This window comes from Chiloscyllium punctatum, chromosome 27, assembly GCF_047496795.1.
Source record: "Chiloscyllium punctatum isolate Juve2018m chromosome 27, sChiPun1.3, whole genome shotgun sequence".
Taxonomy (NCBI): Eukaryota; Metazoa; Chordata; class Chondrichthyes; order Orectolobiformes; family Hemiscylliidae; genus Chiloscyllium; species Chiloscyllium punctatum.
The window spans coordinates 30,891,880-30,915,455 of record NC_092765.1 but is presented as its reverse complement, the minus strand read 5'-3'; the positions used below and the strand labels follow the sequence as shown (position 1 = coordinate 30,915,455).

Genomic DNA, 23,576 nt, shown 5'->3' with positions numbered 1-23,576 from the left:
ATTGAACTGGTATACACAGTGATCTATAGGATGAAACAAGAAACTTTTTAACTAAGTTGTGAAATATAAATATCATTTTCTTTCATCAGTCAGAAGAACAAAGAAAAATGCTTCCGGTATTTACAAAAAACACAATTAAAATTCTTTTTCATAACATTATAAGTAATATATAACAAAAACTGAAGAGAAAATTGCATTCATGCTTCAATATGGTGTGAAATCATCAATTGCAATCAGATAGTAATTTTTCATTTGAGAACAATGATCCAAATAACAAATATTACTCTTTATCATATTCTCTTTTGTTAAATTCTGCAAGTTTCTTGCTATTGCAAATTTACAGAAAGGCATCAGTCTGTTGTCATTGTGCTATACATTAAAGATCCACAGTAAAATTTATGAAACATGGGCATATATTTTGATCACTCATTGGCAATTAATGCAATGTTCACTTTCAAACTGTTAATTAATTTGACCCTGAAGTTATGAGCATGAATCTTTTCCATGAAAAGCTCACAAGCATGATGTTTGAATTCTCTAAATAGTTTTGAAATTGAAACGATCCTATTTGTCTGCAGATAGAAGTGCCATTGCTCGGTGCAATGGGACCAAGCTGTGCCTAAGATAGCATTTCTTTAAAACAAATCCACAGTAACAATGTTCACAATCAATAACATTAGCTGCACAGCTCTTTTGATGTGCATAATTTGGCCTGTGCAGTGATTACTACAAGGTCAGCCAGGTGGACCTCATAGAATATGAATTCCCTATTAGGGCTGGTAACCTGGTCCAATCAGGGAGTTCTTGCTAACAGATATAAACAGGAGTGTCAGAGATTCTGTTCACTCTGAGGAAGCTGGACCAGTGTCAAGTACGATGCACGTGTAATTGAAGGGGACTTGGTAACGGCATACCGGCCTCAATGGAATTGTCTTAGCCTGAATGTTTAGCATTCAGGTGAAGAATGATTTGATTCATTCAGAGATCATTCTTTGAATTGTCAAGATTGTATTGCTCAACTGAAGAGATGGTCACAATTGTATTGTTGTTTTTAAAATGTCCATCTGATTCTGTGCTGCCTTCCAGAGATGGTAGCTGCCTTTTGTGCCTCAATAAGATATTTAACAATACAGTTCGCATGTCTTTACTTCTTAGGGCATAAATGATGGGATTTACTGTAGAATTTAACAAACAAAGCATACTACAAAAAGCAAATACCTTTTTGGTTCCTTTGTTTACCTTGGCAAATACATCATATATCATCAGAGACAATACTGGAGACCAACAAGCAATCAGCACTATTAATATGAGACCCAATGTTTTGGCAAGTTTAATGTCCATACGTGTGTGGCCCACTTTTACTTGTCCTTTCCTTCCCTCTTTCTGTTTCTCCATGTAGATTGAATGAACGTGGGCTTTCCACAGAATATGTATATAGGCATAAATTATTAATACTAATAGGAAAGTTATAAACATAGTCCAGCAAGCTAAATAGCTTTCATCTACAAGAGGAAATAGCTCAGAGCATTGACATCGTAACTTAATGCAATTCCATCCCATCAAAGGAAGAAAAGCAATAAAAACAGCAACTGGCCACATGAATAGAAGAAAGGTCACTGCTTTTCGTCTCGTTAAAATTGTCCTGTATTCCGACGGCTTATGAATGCATATGTACCTGTCAATGGCAGTGAGCAGCAAACTGCCCACAGAAGCTGAGAAAGATGCAATGACACATCCAAGCTTAAATAAGAAAACATAATTTTCATCCTTGTGTTTGAAAACATGGAAGTCGACAAAACTGTACACAAAAATAATGCTTGCACAGAGGTCAGCAGATGCAAGGCTAGTTATAAACAAATAAGAAGGTCGATTTCGAAGTTGTGGAGTAAAGAATATGACACATAAAACTAAAATGTTCTCTATAATAGTAAAAGGCCCCACTGTCAAACATAATGCAGCAATAACCTTTCTTTGTTCTTCTGTCAGAATCATGAAGCATTCCATATCCATGAAATTTTGTTCACATTCCTTTTCAAGCGTTGCATTAAAAGAAGTAGTTGAAATTGTAGTTGCATCACTCTCATTCATTTTTGAAGCAGAATATCTTTAAAGTGTTAATTCTCAAAGATCTTCTTTATTTCTTATGGTAATTGATATGGTTAAGAATCATTCACGATGAATGTAAAAGCTGAATTTTTGAAGTTCCTTACTCTGTTCAGTGAATTCCGACTTTGTACCTGAAAGAGAAAGATAATATTTTGACTGATAATTGACAATTTTTATAATATCTTATTTTTGTAATGATTAAAAATACACATTGAGGGAGTAGAATCTTTTCTATTACTGTTTTGATATCTAAGATTTAGCAAAATGAATGAATGATCATTTTAGTCCTAGAAACTTGAAATATTTCTAAGAAATCGTTGACATTTAGGTTCACTGACTATTTCATGGCATTCCGATGCAGTTTTTAAATAGCTTTTAGGAAAAGTATAAATGTCACAAGGATGTATGTTGTGAAATCTTAATACATCTTGGTAGCAACACCTTTTGCCATTTTTACAATAATTCATGTACTGTATTGTGTTTGTCTTTTTTTGAAGTTAATGAACAATAATATTACATCTGAAACTTTCATTAATATATCATCTCATAATTTCAATATGGTTCTTTATTCAAAGGGGAACAAAACAAATTAACATTAAGAAAGGGTAAGGAAGGCAGGCAGAGAATTCCTAAAAAAGTTATTTATTTTTATAAGAATAACTTATAAAATGTTTTTTGGCAAGTTTGGCAAGCTGTCTTGTTGCAGTAACACTTGGTTCTGCAAATCCCAATTCCTGTGCACAGCCTTCAGCCTCTTTTGTGTTTCTATCTGATGTTCTATCCTCCGCATAAATTCCAACTTACAACTATTTACCAGCGTACTTACAACTACAAAGAAGTAGGAACAAATTTAATAAGTAAAATTGTTGATTCAGATATATTGCTTCAGAATTGTGTTAATTGATATTTTCAGATGTTGTCCACTAAAAGAATCAGACTGTTTAAGGCTATATAGTAACATTACTGAGAATGGGAATAACATCTGAGCAAAACTTTTACTTTGGTAATAAACTAAAACCTCACAAGAACTAAGGTTTTTTAGTTGCTTCCTTAGGTGGCGCTATGTAATGCAACAAGAGAACTGAATGTTGAATCGTCAGAGATGGAAATTATTTCTAAATTGAAAATAAATCTATTCGATGAAATGTGATTCAAATAAATTAAAACTATATTTCGGGTCTTATCAATTATTGATCAACCTCATTGTGGATTTTTTTTAAACCTCTTATTCCCAAACAGTTTCCTTTGTGGACATTTTTGAATCAGTGTCCAGACATGGCATTACGTACCTCTGGAACAGGAGGGACTTAAATTCAGGCTTTATGGCTCAGTGTTATGGACATTCCTAATGGGGCACAACAACATTAGTTTTCTCTGAATACTTTCATGGGAAACTTTCACGCAAGTGCCTTGAACAAGGGAAACACAGCAACGTTTAAAGGTTTACACATAATAAGCTATTTTTTGAGACAAATTATAATTCTGATACAGGCTATTCTACTGTAATGCGTGTTTCCTCAACATGAATTTGCTGTAATGCAATTGATGAATGGGGGCGCTATTTGTAAAGTATGAATGTGATTACACCGCCAACACTTTAAGTGCTATTTCTAAAGCATGATTTTTCTATAAAGCAGGGTTGCAAAAAACGCAACCGTTGCATTACAGAAGAACTGACTATATTTTCTATTTGCTTGATTTAATTAAATAATTTGAGTAAACCAAGAAACAGTGCTCAAGTCTTCAGTTGAAATTAGAATGAATAATAAGGAAAAAGGAAAGTGTGTTAAAGAGCTGAAAAATAATGGTCATAACATGCAGGTTGATTTGTAGACAGGATTGAGAGTAAGATTTGAAAATGACACATAAGTTGGCACTTTCTTGTCTTTCAGTGATCTTTCCTAAGGATTAGTCAATGTGGCACCAGTTACCAAATTAGTAGTAGCGTAAGCAAATTAGACCATTTAGGGGCTAATGCCATGACTGAGGCAGAATGCAGCCAAACTTTTCCTGGCACTGGACAGGCTCCTTGCTGACACTGAAGACTAATCAATTCTTGAAGGCAGTGACCAGCAGCAGGCTGAAGGGGGCCAAGGGCACCTCCCCTCCAAGCCTCCACCACAAAAAAGATCAAAAGACTAAAGCTACAACCAAGGCAGTCCTCTGAGGGATTAACTCCCCACAATGATGGCCTGATTACTGCAGGTAATCTTAATGTTTAAACTTGCAGAGATGCCCTCACAGGTTCGTGGGTATTTCAGCAAGTGTTGAATTCTCCCATTAAGGGCTGCCAGTCTTCAGTGCCTCTGATTGGGGCTCTATATTGGGACACCTCCATTGTACTTAATGAATGGCAAACATCGGACATTCTTAATCATTGTAATCTAAAAGATGACAACACTGTGCAATCAGCTGACACCAAAATAGTTAGGATGCACTTTTATATCCATAAGCAGAATAGATCCAGAGGTGTTAAGATCCTGCCAATGTATTAAATTAGAAGGTTGCAAAATTATTTCTCCCTGTTCTGTCAAGTAAACTACTGAAATATAGTTCATTTGTATATTTCCAAGTCTAACTCTATTATCTTTCCAAACTGAATACTCCACTGCTAATTTTTAGTCTCCCAATATGTGAATTTACCATGCTAGTGTGAATTATGCATGCAAATTCTTGACACTGACTTGGTTGTCTAGTTTCACTGGTTTTGATTGAAATGCTAATTTCAGAACAGCCAGTTTAGTATATTCCATATGGGTTCCCTAGACTTGCTGCAATCTGTGGTCAGGTGATCACAACAGCTATTTTAAGGTTAGCATTTGCCTGCATTAAAAATCACTTTTGTCCATGAAGTCGCCGATATTAAAAGGGAGTCCCAAACTATAGAAACCATAATTGTAATGTTTGATTGATAATTTACTTGTTCATTCAGAATTCAGTTTTCATGCTCTGTATGATGGAAGACAACTCAAAGGTGAGACAACATTTTCATCGAGGAAAGACAAGATAATCAGTTGTATTAATAAATTACAAAACTTAATTAAAGCAGTGAATGAATTACATGGCATGTTACAAGTATGCTTCCAAGGTTTCAGATTAGTAACATCTTTGCTGCCTCCATTTGGACTTCTGACCATAACATGCAAAACCTTTATCTCTATTAGTCACAGAGAAACAATATCCCTTTTCTATGGCACTACCTGTGTAGAGGAGATGGTGGCATAGTGCTATTGTCACTGGGCTTGTAATCCCAAGACCTAGGCTAATGTTCCAGGGCTTAGAGTTAAAATCCAACTGATAGTACCTAGTGGATGTTAAACTCAATTAATTAACACATCTGGAACTGAAAGCTAATCATAGAGATACTGACCTTGAAGTTATCATCAATTGTTGTAAAAGCTCATCAGTTTCACAATGTCCTTTAGTGAAGGAAACAGACTGTCCTTACCTGGTCTGGTCTACATCTGGCTCAATATTTATCATTTTATGTATCTTTTATTTACATATATAACTCAAATTATTTGCTTCAATTGAGATAATTCCAGTTTGGAAAATATGTAATTAAAGGTTAAGAATGTCAATCTGGATTCAATACTTCATAAGTTACCAATTCTACCTTGGCCGAAGAAGAGATAATGAGGATAGCTGAATATATTTATTCATAAACAATGGCAGACAGAGGTGATAAAGATCTAAGCATTGTGGTCTAAAAGGACAGGAAGCAAACTTTTTGGTGACTTCTCAAATTATGAAATATTATATTCTGGACATGGATCTCTGACCTCTGACCCATATAAACATGCATCTTGTGTGAGTTTTGTTAGCATAATAGTCAATTCTAAATGAGAGCTGTCTCACCAAAATACTACAAAAATATAGTTAATTTAAACATTCTAATCAAATGGTAACTGGAATAGGGCATATCTGCACTGATGCCATTTCTGGTTTTCTGTCTACATTAGCACATGTAACGTATACCACAGAGAGTTAAACAGACATGCTCATGACAGACAGGATCGGCTGGGATTCACAGTGCTGCTGGTACCATATTTAAAGTGCAGTATTGCACCAGGTCAACACTGTCAGTCCTAAGCTGCTTTGCATGATTCCTTCTTCTCAACCATTGTCCTGGACATGGAGAGCAGAGGAAATTTGGCACCCTGCTTTGCCAACAGGTAGCTGGAGGTCCTGGTGGACAGAATTGGGGAGACCATGCCAGCAGACCTCACCATCTGGTTTCAGGTTTCCACTCGGGTCACTGTTGTTTCCACAGTCTTGGAGGAATGTACAGCAGTGCCACAAGAAAGTCAATGATGCTCTGCACTCCATAAGGGTAAGTGCCACCATCTTCCCACTGCTACCTCACACTCTGCTTCTGCTACTGCACCAACCTTCCACCAAGCCTTATGGTTTAGTGCCGTCACTACTGCTTACAACATCTTCCCTCACATATTAATAACAATCCAATGCTTCAGACTACTAACCCTGCATGATTTCTGCACTTTCTACCCACTCTTTCAGGGCATCTCACCACCTTACCCCAACCTGCACCAGCTCAACTGCTCTGTCAGTCACTTTCATCTCATTCAATCCTTCCCTTTGTTTCATTCCAGCAGAAAATAGGCCACAATATGGCAGAGAGAGCCAAGACAGGTGGTGGGGTATCTGACATTTGTCTCCTCACCACTTATGACGAGAGGATCCTTGCCCTAGTTGAAGAGGACCAGAGGCTATTTCTGTGGGAATGCTGAAATCTCCATGTCCCACTGAACAAGAATCACTGTTTATTGTTGTGCTGCTCTCCCATTACCACCACTGTGGATATACACTTAACATACCTTAAATTCTACCCCTTTTTTTGCTACACAATCTTTTGTCTTGTATAGGCTCTGGTGAAATCTGTGTCGTCCTAACTCTTGGGTAAAAAGCAACAAATCCCTGCAAGGCTGCCTCTGGCACCCCACAATAGCTCAGATACTGACACCTCAGTGGATACTTAGCTAGATTAGAGTTGGGAATGCATGCTGGTGAGTATATCACTGCCATATCCCTGCAATTGTTTGAAGAAGAATTGCCCAGGTCACTGCAGTTGAAAGACTGCTGGAGACCAGACTCCTGCTCAGCCCAGGCAGGTCAAAGCACCACAGAGTCAGCAAATAACAACTTCACAGAAATGGACAAGTGAACACAGGAGCAGCAAAGAGTTTGTTCAAGACACTGGGCAAGCTGACTCAAACATTAGAGAATTGCATTACCAATGTGTATACTGTGTTGCCTATGTCATACAAGCACCTAGCTTGTACTATACATGAATGCACGAATCATTAGAAGTAAGATGGATGAGCTTGAGGCTCTTCTGGAAATTGGCAGATCTGATATTGTGGGGATAACTGAGACGTGGCTTCAAGTGGACAGGGCCTGGGAAATGAATATTCAAGGTTACTCGTGCTATCGTAAGGACAGACTGACGGGCAGAGAGAGTGAGGTGGCCATTTAGGTAAGGGATGATACTGAATCCCTTGCGCGGGGTGACCTAGAATCAGGGGATGTAGAGTCAGTATGGATAGAGCTGAGAAATTCTAAGGGTAAAAAGACCCTCGTGGGAGTTATCTACAGGCCCCCAAACAGTAGTCTGGATGTCGGATGTAAGTTGGAATCAGGAGCTGAAATTGGCCTGTCGCAAAGATGTTACTACAGTTGTTATGGGGGGATTTCAACATGCAGGTAGACTGGGAGAATCAGGATGGTATTAGACCTCAAGAAAGAGACTTTGTGGAGTGCCTCCGAAATGGATTCTTAGAACAGCTGGTGCTGGAGCCTTCCAGGGAGAAGGCAATTCTGGATCTGGTATTGTGCAACGAACCAGAATTGATCAGGGACCTCGAAGTGAAGGAGCCATTGGGAAGTAGTGACCATAACACAATAAGCTTCAATCTGCAATTTGAGAGGGAGAGGGTACAATTGGAAGTGACAATATTTCTGTTGAATAAAGGGAACTATGGAGCTATGAGGGAGGAGCTGGCCAAAGTTCAATGGTGCAATACCTTAGCAGGGATGACAGTGGAGCAACAATGGCAGATATTTCTGTGTATAATGCAGAAGATGCAGGATCAGTTCATTCCAAAAAGGAAGAAAGATCCTAGGAGGAGGCATGGGTGGCCGTGGCGGACAAGGGAAATTAAGAAACGTATAAAGTTAAAAGAGAAAAAGTATAACATAGAAAAGATAAGTGGGAAAACAGAGGACTGGGAAGCTTTTAAAGAACAACAGAGGATTGCTAAGCAGGAAATAAGCAGAGAAATAAATGAGGTACTAAGGTAAACTGGCCAAAAATATAAGGGAGGATAGTAAAAGCTTTTTTAGGTATGTGAAAGGCAACAAATGGTTAAGACTAAAATTGGGCCCTTGAAAACAGAAACAGGGGAATATATTACAGGGAACAAAGAAATGGCAGAAGAATTGAATTGGTACTTCAGATTTGTGTTCACTGGGGAAGACACAAGCAATCTCCCTGAGGTAACAGTGGCTGAAGGACCTGAACTTAAGGGAATTTATATTTGCCAGGAATTGGTGTTGGAGAGACTGTTAGGTCTGAAGGTTGAGAAGTCCCCGGGGCCTGATGGTCTACATCCCAGGGTACTGAAGGAGGTGGCTCGAGAAATCATGGATGTGTTGGTGATTATTTTCCAGAGTTCGATAGATTTGGGATCAGTTCCTGCGGATTGGAGGGTGGCTAATGTTGTACCACTTTTTAAGAAAGGTGGGAGAGAGAAAGCAGGAAATTATAGACCAGTTAGTCTGACCTCAGTGGTGGGAAAGAGGCTGGAGTCTATTATAAAGGATGAAATTACGACACATCTGGATAGTAGTAACAGGATAGGTCAGAGTCAGCATGGATTTATGAAGGGGAAATCATGCTTGACTAATCTTCTGGAATTTTTTGAGGATGTAACTCTGAAGATGGACGAGGGAGATCCAGTAGATGTCGTGTACCTAGACTTTCAGAAAGCTTTTGATAAAGTCCCACATAGGAGGTTTGTGAGCAAAATTAAGGCACATGGTATTGGGGGCAAAGTACTAACTTGGATTGAAAGTTGGTTGGCTGACAGGAAACAAAGAGTAGTGATAAACGGCTCCATTTTGGAATGGCAGGCAGTGACCAGTGGGGTACCACAGGGATCAGTGCTAGGATGACAACTTTTTACAATTTATTTTAATGATATAGAAGATGGTATTAGTAATAACATTAGCAAATTTGCTGATGATACTAAGCTGGGTGGCAGGATGAAATGTGAGGAGGATGTTAGGAGATTACAGGGTGATCTGAATAGGTTAGGTGAGTGGTCAGATGCATGGCAGATGCAGTTTAATGTGGATAAATGTATGGTTATCCACTTTGGTGACAAGAACAGGAAGGCAGATTACTACCTAAATGGAATCAATTTAGGTAAAGGGACAGTACAAAGAGATCTGGGTGTTCTTGTGCACTAGTCAATGAAGGTAAGCATGCAGATACAGCAGGTAGTGAAGAAGGCTAATAGCATGCTGGCCTTCATAACAAGAAGGATTGAGTATAGAAGCAAAGAGGTTCTGCAGCTGTACAGGGCCCTGGTGAGACACACCTGGAGTATTGTGTGCAGTTCTGGTCTCCAAATTTGAGGAAAGACATTCTGGCTATTGAGGGAGTGCAGCGTAGGTTCACGAGGTCAATTCCTGGAATGGCAAGACTACCTTATGCTGAAAGACTGGAGCGACTGGGCTTGTATACCCTCAAGTTTAGAAGACTGAGAGAGGATCTGATTGAGACATATAAGATTATTAAAGGATTGGACACTCTGGAGGCAGGAAACATGTTTCCGCTGATGGGTGAGTGCCGAACCAGAGGACACAGCTTAAAAATACAGGGTAGACCATTTAGGACAGAGATGAGGAGAAACTTCTTCACCCAGACAGTGGTAGCTGTGTGGAATGCTCTGCCCCAGAGGGCAGTGGAGGTCCAGTCTCTGGATTCATTTAAGAAAGAGTTGGATAGAGCTCTCAAGGATAATGGAATCAAGGGTTATGGAGATAAGGCAGGAACAGGATACTGATTAAGGATGATCAGCCATGATCATATTGAATGGTGGTGCAGGGTCGAAGGGCAGAATGGCCTACTCCTGCACCTAATGTCTATTGTCTTGGAAAGGTAGGCGCGACCATAGATTCAGGTGTCTACCTTGGAGTCTGCTGGATATGTATTGCAATTTGCATTGTGGGTCTACCTACAACACATGGACTTCAGTGGTTCACAAAGGCAGCTCATCACCAACTTCTCAAGAGCAACTAGGGATGGGCAATACATGCTGGCTAGCCAGCGGCACCCATATCCATGAATGAATAAGAATTTTAAAACGACATGCTGACTTGCACGTCATCTCTCTGACTATCGGTGCTCAGCAATATATTTGAACTTGCAGGGGTCAGTTTCAGCATGAATGCATGGTGTCCATTCTTTTTGGGAATTATCATCTGGATGGAGGTAGAGGCTTCACCTTTTTGGATGATATCCATGTGATGTTTAAAGTTTATTGCACGTACTGGCTAATTGGGGTTTTTAAGCTGTAGTGTTGTAGGTACCACTTAGACTTTGCAATCATGCTGTGTGCCCTGGATACAAGTTTGAAGTCTTCTTTTACATTGTTCCATGTTTGGTTCTTCTTCACATGCAGCTGTGAGGAAGTGTGTTACACTTTGGGTTTTCTTGACAATTGGATTATTACACATTTCAACGTATTTTAGAACATCTGTTGCACATATCACAACATGATGGACATTGTCTTGGTGGGAAAGACATGTCAAATCTGATGTAAGGTTTGGATGTTCCATTGAACCTGTTAATGGATACAATAGTTCTTCCACAGTCAAACACTTGCAGATGTTACCAATCTGCTTAAAAGCTCAACTTCTTTGTTTAGCGAAGTATCAATGGTATATTCCTTAGGTTTGTACAGAAATACTTTTTGGAAGAAACTGATAATGTAAAGAGGTAATGTCCAGTTTCATGAGCCTTTCACCTAAATTAGCTTCAGTGAGATCACATTCCACACCTTTGCTTCAACACTTGTCTACAAATTGGCTGATCTTCTAACCTAGCTGTCGTTGGTGTGATATAAACTCAAACCTGGGTATCCTGAAGTTGACTTGAACTTTAAATTGATCTTCTAAAATCAGAATTAGTGTCATCAAAAATATCAGAAGGCATTATTGTTCTTAATCCTTCAGTGCCCAAAATCAGAATAGGTTTGACTGTCTGCCTTTATCAATTATTTGTTGATCTGTAAGTTAAAGATTGACATAACTTACGTTCTAACAGTTTGTTAATGAAATGCCAATCAATGGTTATGCTTTTTTCCTTGCCTTTTTGCTCTTTAAAATGTCAGTAGAAGGATCTAGAATGCTGCATTGTTCTTTGTTGCATTTTGGAGGCTTCAGTTTTTAGTTTATGCTATTGATTCCTTAGAAATTACAGGCATGTTTTAGCAGGTTGTTATTCATCAGTTGCATTGATGTTAAAAACGAATAATGATATCATGAATGCATTTTCTTATTTTCACACCGATTGCTGGTGCAGTCGATTGATATCTGGAAACAGGTATAGAACTTTAGTATACAGAACATATTTTTCAGTATTTTAAAGCTGCATTTTCTTCTTGTGGTATCTTGGAGTTGTCCTTCCAGAACCACTTTAAATTCCTGTTTTTTTAATTAAAGGATCAAAAGACTTTTATGCTTTTTTAAGAGGGAGGCAGAACACTTACTGTGTTTCAGGAGAAGATTGTAACCTTTAGCTTTGGCTGCAGTAATTTAGTCTTCATTATAATTGTAATTCTAGCTCTGAGCTTGGATGGATGATGAGGAATGATGACTGTTATTAAAAGCATTTTTACAAACATCATGGTGCCTTTATCTTCATGCCATTTCTGGTTTTCTATCTACATTAGCCCATGTAAGATGTGCCAAAGATAGCCACATTCTGTTGAGTCAGATATCTTGTTGTTTATCTACAACACTATATATTTACAAAGCTACAATATTACAAACCTACAGGTAATATCTAGGTTCTGTCTTACCAATGTCACTTGTACATTACAGACACAGAACTGATTGACCACACTGACTTTACTACACAGGGAAAGTGATTGAAGGTGAGGCAATAAATACTTTGATGCTGGAACATTACATGTCATGATATCATATAACTTTCTGAAAGGTATAGAATTGTTTGGTTTGGAATCTATGTGATAATGCATCACAGGCTGCAACTGCACACCTGATTTATGTAACAATGCTGCTCAGCCAATTCCAAAAGATCGTGATCAAATATGTTGAAGGAATTGCTAAGTCTGAGCCCAAGCAGGAAGAAAATGAGCACTAGTGAGTGAAGGAACACAGCTACTGAACAGTCAGGGAATAAACTCTACAAGTTAAAGGCAACATTACCTGTGCTCCAGCAGTGCTTGAGACCAAGGCTGATTATTGCTGATTGCTGCTGACTTTGTTAAATATAATTTTACTTCCTTTAATAAATGTTGGTTGTTTCACAAATTATCAGTTGTCCTACCTTATTGGATTGAAATCTTGTTTAAAATTCTGTAATAGTTTTCGTTCTTTGATATTTGTATGCTGCAGTAAATCTTCAAAGAATTCAGAAATTCTGGTTACATTTTCCAAATATATTCTTATCATTCATGGTCTTGTATAGAATGAGGTTTCAGATTGAAAGAACAATGTTTTAAAAGATTATTGTCACTTTGGTATAATTCCAGAAGGAATTACTTCATTGCAAAGGATCAACATCTGAAATAATTTGGTAGACAGGCTGACAGAGACAATAGGCTAATTTAAACATGGATAGCAATGTTACTGGATTGTGAGTTCAAACTCAAGCATATGCCATTTGAAAATTTGTGTTTAGTTTAAAAATAATCTGGTAATAATAATTATTAACAGTAATGACTGATGCAAGAGTAATAAAATTCTAATTCATTTTTTGGAAAGAAAGCCTGACATGTCTATTGAGCCTGGCATACACATAATGGTCCCAAATAAATATGAACAATTCTTAACTACCACCTGAAGTGTCCTGGCAAGGCTCTCAGTTACATTAAAATAGTAGCAAAAGAAATAAAAACTGTGTGCAGACGCACTATCTCTGAGCACTAGATGTTAAAGCAAAGTTGTACCCAACTAATTCAGACTGTAAAATTCATTAAAATCTGGCGATGGTTGTCAAAGTTTGGAAAACTGAGGATTAGGGTGGATGTAAATCAGTAGGCTTGTCTAGCAACAACCTGAAATGATCAGACTCACAGAATCATGCCAATCATCAATGTCAGCATCTTTCATCATTGTTCTGTCTGTTTTGTCTCACTCGCAGGGCAGATTAGTAAGAGGTGGGGAAACAATTTATACATTGCAAGCCAGCAATCTATGAATACTATAACATTCAGGAACCACAGTATTCCTAGGGGTTGCTACTTTTGACTGTTCCAAAATATAATTAATCTATACTGCCAATGGACAAAAGTGGGCTTGTTGCAAGGTTTTCAAGAGATTCTACAAAGCATTTGCATAATTTATTGAAAAACGTACAAGATAATCAGAAGGTTAGATAGGATGGACAATGAGATCCTTTTTCCTCGGTCGGTGATGGTGAAGTCCAACACTCTTCACATTAAGGATTATATCATTCAACATTACCATTAGGTGAAGTGTGACATATTGAGAATAGTTCATGTACCTCAAAAATAGGCATGCATGAGGTGTCATGGTCATTACCAAGAGCACATTTGTCAATCACTGCAATCTATACACTCATATCTGGCATATCCCTCACACTTCTACCCAAACTAAGCCAGAGAATCAACACCGTTTCAAAGAGGCATATAGAAAAGTGTACCAGGATACCACTACATGCATCTGGAAATTACATGTTAATCTGGTGAAACCTCAACCCCAAGTCACATATCTAGTAATACGGATTACTACAGAACTATTTGATCCGACAACCACTGAATTATGATAAAACCACACAATTGTGACACATTCCATCATTTTTGGTGGCCAACACATACAAATCTAATGAACAATGAAAGAGTACCCATTTATATCCATCTCCAATCTTCAGCATGGTGGGGCCCAACACGTGACTGCAAAAGACAAGGCTGAGATGTTTGCAATCATATTCAACAAAAGTACAAAGTAACGATCTTTCTCAGTCCTCTCCTAAAGTCTACAATATCACAGACAATCTGATTCACTCCATATAACATTCGGAAATAGCTGTGTGCACTACATAATGTAATTGCATGTTCCTCAACAACATCCGAGCTGCAGTACTTAAACTTGTTGCACTGGAAGTAGCCACCCATTTAAGCAACTGTTTCAGCACAGCCTAATCATTTATTTGACAATCTGGAAAATTGTCCTTGTATGGCTTGCCCACAAGATACAGAAAAGATCATTCTCAGTTGTTAATGAAGTGGTGGAGTCGCAATTTTGTTGTCAAATGACACTTTCTAGCCAATGATCTCTTCACTAATGCTTGACTTAGACTGTAAAGTGATCTAGAACTGAGTGATCCTGGCAGAACCTTAGTCTGGATGTAGACAGAGCATCTGAGTTCTAAAAGTAGGATGTGTTTGACTGTCCTTGACATGAAGGCAACATTTGACTAAGCGTGGCACCAAAAACCTAGTTAATAAAGGGCAAAGTATTCCAGGAAAAAACTCACTCATGCATTGGGACACAACTGACATAAAGAGTGATGGTATGGCTGTGGGAGAACAATAATTCCATTTCATGAGCGTCAAGACTAACTGTCTTCAGCTGTTTCATCAACGACATGCCCTCGATCTTGTAGTTGACTATCTGGTAATTTGTAGTTGACTATTTGAATCAATCCGGATAATGATATCAGATAATGAAGCAATGCAGGAAAATCTGCCAAAGATCGATATTTGGGTTGATAAGTGGCAATTAACATTCAAAAATGCCAGAATATGACTATTTTCAAGAAGACAGACAGCATAATCACACCCCCTTGATGGTCAATGCACATACAATTGTTGAGCATCCAACATCAACATTCTGGGAATCATCATTAACCAGAAGCTCAATTAGATTAACTATATAATTGCTATGGTGACCACGGTGGATTAGAGGATGGGCATTCTGTAACAAGTGGTTCACTTCTGCAACATTTCTCCACTCTGACAAGATAACATTCAACAGTGTGATAAAATAATCTATATTCACCTGAATTGGTTAACCTACAACAATATTCAAGAGGCTCAGCAACATCCAGGAAAAGAAAAGTCCACTTGTAAAATATCTAACCTGTCAGTTTAAAAATCTATCAGAGAGAGCTCTTCTGTTGCCCTCCCATAACGTCAACTAAATGATCACAATTAGAACATTAAAAATACATTTTCCACATCTTAAGTACCCTTCTGGAGACTAATTTTCTCACCTCACTTACATATGGCAAATTCCAGACATATTATCAAAATGGGAGCACTCATCATATAGAAGTCCACTCTCACCCACATCACAGCTAGCATCCAAACCACTGGAATATTGCTAGAAATAGAAGGAGGCCCGACCAATGATAAAATAAAGCTGGCAACTTAATGTAGAAATGAGTTCTCTCTCAAGGCACTTCACAAACAATCCTGTCACATCTCCTGACCCATCATTTGCAACTGTGAGATGTCATGGTATGGCATAGTGACCAAACGTTCCCAACGCCATCATCTGAACCGACCTTCCAAGCACACATTAAGACCAGAACAGAATCATAGATTAAACACAAGAGATTGTTGCAAGTAGATGGCGTAGGCTCTGCTCTCCTTGTCATTGATTTCACAAGATTCCAAAGGTAAAGTCATCACTAATCCATCTCCTTCTTTCAGTTCAAACTAAATTGGGATCTGTGAACCTTTTCTAGTGCCATGTCACACTATCAATCAGATGTCATCTGCAGATGGTGAACAAAGAACACCAATGTCTTCTGGTTTCTTCTTTACACAATCAGCGCCAAGTTCCAGCAGGACAGCAGGGGTGTTCCTAATGTTGAAACTTTATTTCCATTTTGCTTTGTCTTTCAAACTTTGAAGTTGCAAAGTAACTTTCTTTGATTTGAAGCAGCCGTCCAAATTTTGTCCAAAAGATGAAAGAAGACTCAGGCAGGGATCCCCAGGATGTGAACCAACAGGAGTTTTTCATTATCTTCATGAAACACATCTGCCATGGAAATGTTGAAGTTGTAAATTGCCGGCAATTCTAAAATGATGTTGTCACTTGGGAACATTTAAGTAAGACTTTAGCACGTGTATATGAAATAACTCCATAGAGGCCGGTATCCTGGCACCACATTACCCTTTATTTACAGATGGAGAGTCCTTCATACTGATCCAACTTCCACGGAGCCAGCTCTCAGAATGAACTAGAATCTCTGCCACTCCTGTTTACATTTCTCAGCCCGAGCACCCTGATTGGATCAGTCTAATGGCTCCAATAAGGGAACTCATATTCTATGAGATCTGCCTGGCTGGCCTCATTACACTCCCTCTTCCTCTGGGTCTGAGGATGTAGGCTGGTTCTTTGTTTTGTGGCTCCTTCTGGGACATTTCAGCACTGTGTCAGGTTCCTCCAGCTCTGCCTCTGATACGGGTGGTACGTAATGCACAATAGCTTGTCTTCTGCACCGAGAGCATCTCAGAAAAAATTCATTGTCCTCTTAATGGGAAAAAGGTGTTGAGGTGGTGACACTTACCATGTCCATCTCAGATTCCAAGGTATCTTCAACACTAGATGGACACTGAGAACACATGGGTTCTGAAACAACTGGGAAGGCAGGCAAGGAGCCAGGCACATTTTGCTGCAGCATCATTTGCAATTTGCAGCTTTCATATGGTCCACATGCTTGGTCAGGACTGTTGCACCTACCCAAACTTATATATCACCAGACCTGACCTCATGTCGACCATGCTTCTTACCAATGCAGGGCCATTCCCATACTCCCTTGACCAAACTGACCCCTAAGGTAAATGATCTCTCCTGCTTAGCAAAGTTTTGTGTCCAGCATTGGTGTTCCTGATCCCATTTCACCCTTCCCCCCCAGATCTAGGAAGATTTAACCTGGTCTGGAGTCTGCTTTCCATTAGCAACTTTGCTGAAACTAGCTATGTCGTTGTATGACGGATAGGAATCAAAACATTTTGGTAAGTAGTGAAGCTGTAGGCTGTTTCGTTAAAACTGCCTTCAAAGGTTGGACTGCCTTTTCTGCCAGACCATGGAATGATGGATGCTATCGATCTGTCCGTTTATGATGAATACCATTAGACTTTAAGAAATACTTAAATTCCTGCTGATAAACAATAGTCTGTCATCAGTGACCAACACTTCTGGTAGTCTTTGTATTGCAAAATATGCACACAGTTTTTCTATCGCCATTCCACTGTCTGACAAATGAACTCTGTGCATGTCCGGCCACTTTGAATGGGCATCTACAATGACTAAGAACACTGAGCCCACAAAAAGACCTACATAACTGACATGTAACTGAGTCCAGGGTTTAATCAGCATTCGCACAATTGTCAGGGAGCTACTGGCGGTAATCTTTGTCCTTGTTGGCACAATGGGCACTGCCCCACCTATGAAGCCATGTCTGTTTCCAATCCTGACCACCAGATATCGATTCTTGTCAACATCTTCATTTTGGACACCCTTCAATGAACCTAGTGGAGTTCAGCCAGTATCTGGTGGTGACCTTTGCTTGGGCCAATCACTCTTGCTTCCCATTATAACATGCCATTCTTTACCACAACCTGGTCACACTGGGTTCAAAAAGGTTCCAATTCTGGATGTGATGGCCCTTTAGCTCCCCCATCACCACCAGCTGTTTCAGTTTGTCAGGACCGGATCTTTCTATATCCAAAGTCTGATATTGTCAGCTGTGACTGGATGTGTGTCCAGAAAATGTGAAACCATTACAAATTGTTCCAGTGGCAGGACCCTGGCAGTGTATCAGCCAGTGAGAGGTGGCTAAGCCATCTGCATTTGCTACTTGGCCTCTTGGTGTTCCAACTTATAATTATACGCACTTAGTATTAGACCCCACCACTGAATTCAGCCTGAAGCTATGGGTGGCACTGCCTTGGACTCTTTAAATAAACCTATCAGGGATTTGTGGTCTGTTAATATTACCAATTTATGTATATAAAGATACCGTGGAATCTTCTGGCTCCAAATTATGACCGCCAAATCTCTTTGTCTATCTGGATATATTTAAGCTCTGCAATAGCCAAAATCCTGGATGTCTACGTGATTGGGCTTTCCTCTCCATTGAGTCACCTCTCAGCTAATACTACTCCGATGCTGTATGTGGAGACATCATATGTCAATACCAGATCATGCTGGGAATCATGGTGTGCCAACAGGTCAGAGGGTGATAGCTGTTTCTTCCCTTCCCTGAAAGCTATAGCTTGGCTATGCAACCACTTTGAAGGCTGACGCTTTTTAAAGAGTTGATGCAAAAGTGCCAGGATGGAGGCCAGGTTGTGTTTGAACTTTCCATAATAATTCACCAGCCCAAGGAAAGACCTAAGCTCCAATACAGACATGGGAGCTGGGCACATTGATCATCCTCACCTTATCTTCCAATGGATATAACCTGACCCTGTTGACTCTGTAGTCCAAGCAGGTGACTTAGGCTGCCTAGAACACCCATTTTTCCATTCTGAAGCATACGCCCACCTACGGGAAACATCTAAGAATGACGTCCAAGTTCTCAAAGTGCTCCTTATTGGTCTCCCCTGTTATTAGCCTGTTATCTCAGATAATTGGCGATCTAGGGTAGACCTTGTAAAATGTTTCTCTTCGTCCACTGAAAAATTACACAGGCTGACGATACCTCAAATGGCAGTGTTGTAGAATAGTGCAAACCCTTATGGGTATTAATTGTAGCATACATCTGGGAATCCTCATTTAACCACAATTGCAAGTATACATAGGTCATGTCCAACTTCATGAAGGATCATCCCACTGCCAGCTTTGCAAATATATCTTTTATGCGAGGGATTCGGTATTTATTCAGCTGTGAAAAGCAGTTTAAAGTTTGCTTAAAATCCCTACAAAAACAAGTTGACCTGTCAGGCTTCACAATTGGCATGAAAATTGCGCCCATTCTGCAAACTGGACTGCTTTGCTTTCCACTTTCTGATTTCTGACTCTACTTTTGCCCGTAGGGCAAATGGCACTGAGTGGGCTTGCAGGAGCATGTAGTGGTTTCTTGGTCAACATGCAAGGTGGCGTTGGCCCTTTGATAGTCCCTAGACCTTCCTGAAAAACCTCCTGGTATTTCAGCATTTCTCCCCGTGTCTGTGTGGGTTTCCTCCAGGTGCTCTGGTTTCCTCCCACAGTCCAAAAATGTGCAGGTCAGGTGAATTGGCCATGCTAAATTGCCCTTAGTGTTAGGTGCAGGGATAAATGTAGGGGAATGGGTCTGGGTGGGTTTCACTTCGGCGGGTCGGTGTGAACTTGTTGGGCCGAAGGGCCTGTTTCCACACTAAGTAATCTAATCAGGACTTCATTCAGGCAGCCATTTTCTAACTGAAAAATGTTGATCCAATTGAGCTGAATCTTTCTTAACCAATTTCGCCCTATCAGGCTTGAACCCAAGCCTTTTACTTGGTAACTGAACCAACTGCTTCTCGTAAGAGACCTGAACTGAAGTTGTACCCTTAATCTGTAAAGGTTCCCTGGTACAATTTTTCAATCTGGCCATGGTCTTATGCAAGCTAAGGGTTGGAGTCAAGAGTGAATTTTGTTAAAGACTTGTCTCCAATCACTGAGATGACCATGCCAGTATCCACCTGGATGACGATTTATTTTGATTGGTTCTAATTTGAATGTTGGTAAGCAGGTTAACTGTTCCAATCCAGTTGTAGTTGGACTTTCCAGGGGATGCACTATCCTGGATACTGCCCCATGAATTCTCTTACTCCATTTAGGTCTAGTGGGACTGTATTGCTGTCTTGAGTCCACATACCAGCAGCATGTGCAATGGCTTGCCAGCCCTGATCCTGAAGTAAACATTAACCATTTAGCTGAGGCTTGGCTTTGTTTTGTCGTTTTGCTGTAGACTGACCCTCTGTTCAGGATATGTCTTCAATTGTCTTCGCTCAAGTGATGTTCCCCAAGCTCAGTCAGCTTGGTGAGGGTGTCCACTTCCACCAGAGTATCTCGGCATCAATAACTCATGCATTTTCCAACGATAAAGCCAGTTGTAGTACCTGTTTGAAGTCTAGTTAGGCTTTAGCTGGCCGGAGTCTTTGCATGATTACATCATTAATCCCAATCTCATCACCACAGAAATAACTCCACAGATGCCAGTATCCTGTCACCAAGTCACCCTTTACTTACACATGGAACGTCCTTGATACTGATGGCTGGCACACCTGCTTCTACCTGCCAGCCAGGGCTCCCTGATTGGACCAGACAAACATCCAAGTTTTGAGGTCCACCTGGTTCACAATCACTACAGTATTATCACATACAATATGATAAAAGGATTTGCAGACATAGAAATAATGCATGTCTTCCGCATAGCTTTATCGAGCTAATATGTGTCAGTAATTTGCAATGATTTCAGTCCAAGCTTCTTTCAGCCCTGTTATTTCAGTCAAACCGCATCAATATGGAACGTGCCCATCCTGGGTCGCTGTCTGTAACAGAGTTTACCCGCACAATGCCATAGAGTGAGCTTCGTTACTGTGTTGAAACTGCTGTTACATTATTCACAAGAGGCACTACGCTCGATACGCTGCTAATCTGCTCTCGGCAAGTTTGTTCCTACCAGCAGCTACAATATGGAACTAAAAGGACAAAGTCCTTTCATAGAGCCAGAACAGGCACGACTGGCCGAATGATCTTATTCCACGCTGAGATTCTATCAGTTTCCCATTTCTCAAACCTACATCATTTTCCACTTCCGGCTGCATCAGCACAATCACCAATTCCATCTCCTTTCACCAAAACCAAGAAACGAATATTCGGCAAATCGTGTGAAATTAGAGAAAAAAAACTGATATAACTTTCTCTGTCTCCAGCTGATTATTCTGAATTGAGACAATCCTACGGTGGGAACTGTTCTCGCCCCGGGATGGCTTAAGAATTGCAACTCGATATAAAAAAAAGGCGCCTTTCAGGGAGCTGAGAGCAATGAAATCTCCTTACCCGAAGAATTCCAGTGTCTTCTGTGGGATTGAAGCAGGCGCTCAGCTCTGACCTTCAGGCATTCTTCACGTCTCACCATCCGCTGGACTCCTGCACAAGTGACGGACAGTCAACTTTTCAACTTTTTAAAACATTGTCACAAACTCTCTCCCGGAGATTAACGATTTACCAAAGCACATGGATTAATATCGGGAACTGTAACGTCCTCTCAATCTGCATGACTACTGTAAATTAATCAGAGGCAGGAGATTTCAGACAAGGTTCTACGCAGTAACTAAATCCGCCTCATTGTCAGCGCAAAACACTCCTTATTAATAATCTGCTAAAACAAAACCTTAAAGATATCAAGGGGTAGACAAATTAAAACTTTTATCAGACGAAATATTGATTTCTAACAGCGGGTGATAAGCCTGAACAGTTCCAGGGGAGAGTTAATCCTGGATTTGCGTTACCTTGAGTCTTCCGATTCTCTCAGATAGTGGTTTTTGGGTGTGACTGGTTAGCCCCGAATGTTCTGGATCTCAGCTCCTGGTCTCCTTTAATGTGTTGGGTTCCTCGGTCCCGTGCCGTCGCTGTCTCTGAAGCCGCCCCCCCCCCTGTCACTGCACGCTGCCTTTTTGTTCGCCTCCGAGTGTTTCATCACAGGGTCACAGGTTCCAACCTGATCACTGGGCTCTCTCACACTGACACAGGCTTTGCCCCACACCCTGCTTCCTCCTGACTTTACCAGATAAAGGGCAGAGGCGAGGAATTCCTTGACAACACATCGAAACTCACGATCCAAGCGCCACTTTCGTCACCGTCCCTCTTTCTCCCAGAGAAGTCTGGACCACGAAATCACAGCGATAGGTTTAGCACACCGTTCGTTCCGATGGTGATTTAATAACGTTGCATAGACCCTCTCTCACACATCAGCCAGTCACGGTACCTTGGGGTCAGGAGGACGGGAGGCGGTGTGGGGTTTGTAACTCGCAGACAGCAATCCTTCTTTAACAATTAATACTGAAATATATTGTCACTGAGGAGCTGGAAGGAGAATAACGGGCATCTAGTGGGGAGGCAGTTACAAGCGGTTAATTTTTAATAAGGGATTTAGTTAATGTGAGAAGCAGCAAGGCGCCCGGAATAGCTTGTGGCCATCAGCTGTAACCCCACAAGGTATTTTAATCATTCATTAGTGGTGCAATCTTAACCTTTTTTCGCCATTTTAACCTGTAACACATGCTAGCTCCTGCCACACTCTGTTTAAGGAAGCCGACCCACCACAGCAGCGATAACAAGAAGTAGTCAGTTGGAGGGATGGCATGGGTTACAGATTTTATCTGTCCAGGACTGAAATAAAACAGACAAAATCACTGTTAGAAAATCGAACCAGATGTGAAAATGTCAACAGAGTAGGTTACCTTCTTAGGGCGTTTTGTTTTTCGTTGTTACTGGTTAGGCCAGTGTTCACTTCTCATGCCTAACTGCCCTTGAGAAGGCGGTACTGAGCCGCCTTCATGAGCAATCGCAGTCAACTTGCTGTGGGGACACAGCAATAGTGCTGTTTGGAGAGAGCTCCAAGATTTTGAGCCACCCACAGTGAAGGAATGGTAATGTCATCCCAGTTTAGGATGGTATGTGATTTGGGGGCTGTGGGGAAGTTACAAGTGGTGGCCTTCTCATGCATTTGCCAACCTTGTCCTTCTCACTAGCAGTGGTCTCCACTTTGGAAGGGGGTGTGGAAGGAGCCTCAGTGAGCTGCTGCACTGCACCTTGGAGATGGCCACCCTGCTACTACTACTGTGTGCGATGGTGGAGGGAATGTATGTTTAATCTAGTGTTAGAATATTAATTGAGTGGAATGTTTTCTCTTGAATGATACTGAGCCTCTTTGAGTATTAATGAAGCTACACTTATCCAGACTAGTGCACAGCATTCTGTCATCCTCCTGACTTGTGTCTTTGGCGTGTCAGGAGGTACACATTACTCACCACAAAATTATCAACTTCTAACCTGCTGTAGTTAGTGTTTAAATGGCAGGTCAATTCAGTTTCTGATCAATGATAATTCCCAGTATATTGATGTTGATGATTAATTAATTGTAATGCCATTGAATGTCAGGGAGAAATGGTGAGATCATCTCTTGTTGGGAGATGATCACTGGTTTTCTTCTGTGATATTGATGACCCTTGCTCAAGCTGCAGGTCTTT

General features: G+C 40.3%; 1 protein-coding gene across 1 annotated transcript; it reads right to left on the bottom strand.

Annotated features, from left to right (window-relative positions):
- Positions 1-220: 220 nt before the first annotated feature.
- Positions 221-22,064, bottom strand: cnr2 (cannabinoid receptor 2). Its single transcript, XM_072547856.1, has 3 exons — positions 21,837-22,064; positions 21,385-21,474; positions 221-2,237 (listed from the first exon to the last, which is right to left on the bottom strand). The coding sequence occupies exon 3, from the start codon at positions 2,086-2,088 to the stop codon at positions 979-981; it is 1,110 nt and encodes a 369-aa protein (XP_072403957.1). The 5' UTR covers positions 2,089-2,237; positions 21,385-21,474; positions 21,837-22,064; the 3' UTR covers positions 221-978.
- Between the last annotated feature and the right edge of the window lie 1,512 nt (positions 22,065-23,576).